The 3911-nt window shown below is 52.9% G+C and overlaps 1 protein-coding gene across 1 annotated transcript in view; it reads right to left on the bottom strand.

The window, feature by feature from the left end:
• Window positions 1-3717, bottom strand: part of KCNK15 (potassium two pore domain channel subfamily K member 15) — a 5539-nt gene extending 1822 nt beyond the window's left edge. The window contains 1 exon segment of the mRNA XM_021717038.1: window positions 3435-3717. Within this exon segment, the coding sequence (XP_021572713.1) occupies window positions 3435-3717 (283 nt within the window).
• Window positions 3718-3911: the final 194 nt, after the last annotated feature.

Raw genomic sequence — 3911 nt, 5'->3', positions numbered from 1 at the left:
CTGGGAGCAGCCACTGCACTCCAGTCTGGGTGACAGAGTGAGACTCCAACTCAAAAAGAAAAGCAAAATCTTCAGGGGCTTCTAAGTCCCAGTTCTCACATGGTATCCAAGCACCTTCCTGATCTGAACACACCCCCCCGCCTCTCCAACCTCACCCCTTCTCTTTATACCCCTACTCTCCAGCCACACCCCAGTTGTTTCCCCAGCCAGCATGTCCCACCTCCACATGCCTTTTCTCTTGCTTTTCTCTCCCCTGGACTGTGCTTTTCTCCCCTCCCCGTCTTTCCCCCTACCTTCACCCTGCAGCCAGCCCTAGCTAAACACCTCCTGACTTGGGTTCAGTCTGGCGTGGCAATTCTTCACTGGGTTCCCTCAACTGCTGCAGGGATCTAAACACAACTAGGCCTCCTTGAGCCCTGGAGCACTGTGCTATTGCTGGGGAATGAGTGGGTCTGTGTCTTTTCCTGGAGAGAGGAGTGATAGCTTTCATGCTGTTTTCCAAGGAGCCCATACCCCAGGAAACCTTAGGTGGATGGTCCCCAACAGAGTTGCCTCCTCTGCCACAAAAGTGAAAAATACAAACCCTTTGACCTAGGCAGTTAAAGTTAGGAAATTAAGCCCTCCAGTATGCACACATGTATCCTTACAGCACTGTTTGTCATAGTGAACATTAGAAACAACGTAAATGTCCATCCAGAGGGGCCTGGTTAAATCAATTACAGCACCATCCAAATAATAGAATACTACGCAGCTACAGTGCTCCACCAGCAGTGGTCTTGCCCTGAGAAGGCATTTGACAATATTTGGAGACATTCTGGTTTTCACAAATGGAGGTGGGACAGGAGGATGGCTATGTGCTACTAGCATCTAAAAGGTAGAGGCCAGGGATACTGCTAACCATCTTGCAATGCTACAGTCCCAAAGGTTAGTAGTTCTAAGGCTGAGAAACCCTGATACACAGCCACGAAAAAGAAGACACTGCTCTTTAGGGACTGATACAAAAACATCACCAAAATATATTAAGTGAAAAAAGCAAGCAACAAAACAGTCTGCATAATATACAGTGCCCATTTTTGTGTATCCTTCCAGATATATTCTCTGCCTATATAGTCCTTTAAAACACATATACATGCACATACACACACGCACACACACACACATACGCACGCACGCACGCATATCTGGAAGGATACACAAGAAACTGGTAACTGTATTTGATCCAGGGAGTGGAATTTATGGACTGAGAGACAGGGTGGGAGGGAGACTTCCTTTCCATTCTATACCCTGTGAAGTGTGCACCGTGTGCATACATAACTTATTCAAAATATCAACACTATATATATATATATATATATATATATATATATATATATATATATATTTATATATATGTAAAGACATGGCTCCATTTCCACATTTATACTGAATGGCCCTATCAGTATGCCTCTCTCTGTTATTTGTGAGAGCGGGATCTGCCCATCATTAGACTTTGGGTTCCTTGAGGGCAAGGACCATGGTAGTCATATCTCTATGACTCCCATCATCAGTGTCCTGTACAGAGCCTGACACAGACTACGGGCTCAATGCACATTTATTGAATCAAACCAAGTTGAAGGGGCTACTAGTGCAAGACAGGGGAGCCTCTTCAAATAAGCCAGAAACTGCTGTTTTCAGCTGTTTGAGGCTGTGCCAGGTTTTGGTGGAGAGTTAAATGAATAATTACAAGAACTAAACATGCTATGTACTCTACTTGGATTATCTGATTGAAGCCTCTCAATGACTAGATGAAATGATATTATTATCCCCATTTTACAGATACAGACACTAGGTTCTGAGGGAGGACGCTGCCCAGAGGTTATAGGGCCTGAGCTATTCACTGCTATCCTCCATTGCTTCTCAGTGCCTCTTCCATCCAAGCAGAGCTCAAACTACCTGGGCCCTGGGGCCTGGCTCTCCGCAAGGCTGGTTTAAGCAGATCCCACCATGCGGCGGGTGGTGGCGCTCCCAAGTGGCTAGATGAAGCAAAAACTCCTCTTGTTTCCCCTCAATCTGCCTCTATTACTTATCCCAGACTCCAAGATGCATAAGATGCATGACAGAGGGGAGCAGCCAGGATAGAAGGCCAAACTGATCTGGGAGGCCTCCAAAAACTGTGGGGAAGGGCAGATCGAAGGGTAGACGGAGTCACATACCAGTGGACAGGAAGGGCTTCAGGCTGAGCCTACATAGGGAAGCAGGGGTGTCCATGTGGACAGGAGGGGGCAAAAGTGCTGAATGAAACCTGAGGCCACAGTTGGCAAATAATGAATTATTATTATTAATTATTGTGCCTGCTTAGCCTCAGGCACCGGGCCGAGCATGCTCCACGCTTGACCTCATTTAAACCTGGCATCCACCCAATGAGGTAGGAACAGTTGCATTCTGCCTTTGAGGACACCAGGGCTCAAAGAGGCACAATCAATTGCCAGAGAAGGCAAGTGGCAATAGAGATGCAAACAGGACTCCAGTCTCTGAAATTGCAGAACTCGTGCTTTTGACTCCACTGCAAAACCCACAGCTCACATTCACTTGCAAGAGCATTATGGAGACACTTTCTCCAAGGCACAGGCTTCCAGGCTGGTGGTCCAAACCCAAAGGGCACACCTGAACACCCACAGCTGGAACCTGGGGAATGGCTGGCACCAAGCGCCTAGCCCTGCAGAGCCTGCTTCTCTCCTCTCCTGTTCCCCCAGGCTTAGGCTCAGCAGGTACCAGTCAGGCGGTAGTCATGGCAACAGCTGGCGGTCCAGATGCTGCTCTGCATCCCGGAGGGCGAGGTCCAGAGCTTGTTGTAATCAGTCATTCCTCTAACAAATGTTTATTCAGCACGTATTACTCGCTCAGCACTGGCCATACAGCAGTGACTAAGACAGACTAGGTCCCCGTCCTCCCGGGGTAACAGAATAATAATTATTATGAGACAAAGATCTATCTCTTTTAGTAGTGCTCCCTATGTGTCGGGTCCTGTGTTTAAAAAAAAACAAAAAACAAACTTTGCGTAAACTATCTCCTTGATCATAACTATCTACCACAGCCCGGCCATAGGCTAATTAGCGCCTCTATTTTACAAAGGAGACAATGGCGGCTCAGAGAGGCCAAGCAACCTATCTAAAGTCGCACGGCTGCTCGGTCTTCCAGCCCCACTTCATGTGTCTCCCAGTCCCTGGGACGTCTTCTGAGCTCTCCCGGGCCAGCCTCTGGGCAGACTCGATTTGCCGCCCCCTCCCGGCCCTGCCTGCGCGGGCTCACAGCCCCATTCAGCCAGCGAGGCTCGGGGAGCCGAAATGGCCCGTCCAGTCACTCCGCGGGGCGGGGGCCGAGGTGGGACCGAACCCGGAGGCGCCCCGGGCGGCGCGGGCCGGCGCGGGCGCGGAGGGGAGGCCCGCACGGCTCACCGATGGTGGTGATGACGGTGATGGCGAAGTAGAAGGAGCCGGCGAACTTCCACCGGCGGCCGGCGCGGTGCGGCTCGGCCCGCAGCGCCAGGCGCTCCAGCTAGCGGTCGTCCTCGGCGGAGAAGCCGTACTTTCTCCGGAACTCGGCCCGCTTCTGCGCCAACAGCCGCCGGCGGCCGCTCTCCGCCTCGGACTCGAGCGCGTCGAACACCGCGGCGCCCCCCAGCAGGTAGGACAGGATGCACAGCACGAGCGCGGCCGTGCGCACGCTCTGCCTCCTCATGGCGGCGCCGGGCCCCGCTCCGTGCGCCCCGACGGCGCGTCCGCTCCGCACCCCCCCGCGGGCCCCCTCGTCCCCGCGCGCCCGCCCCGCCAGCGCCCAGCCCCGCGCGGCAGGGGTGTGAGGACTGGGGCTGGGGGGCGGGGGAGAGCTCCCAGCGCACTCGGGGGCGGGGCTCCGCGCGGATGGGGGCCCCA

Source organism: Carlito syrichta, unplaced genomic scaffold (assembly GCF_000164805.1).
Source record: "Carlito syrichta isolate Samal-C Ts95f unplaced genomic scaffold, Tarsius_syrichta-2.0.1 Scaffold309195, whole genome shotgun sequence".
Classification (NCBI taxonomy): domain Eukaryota; kingdom Metazoa; phylum Chordata; class Mammalia; order Primates; family Tarsiidae; genus Carlito; species Carlito syrichta.
Note: the sequence above shows the minus strand (reverse complement) of the source record. Positions and strands in the feature narration are given on the sequence as shown.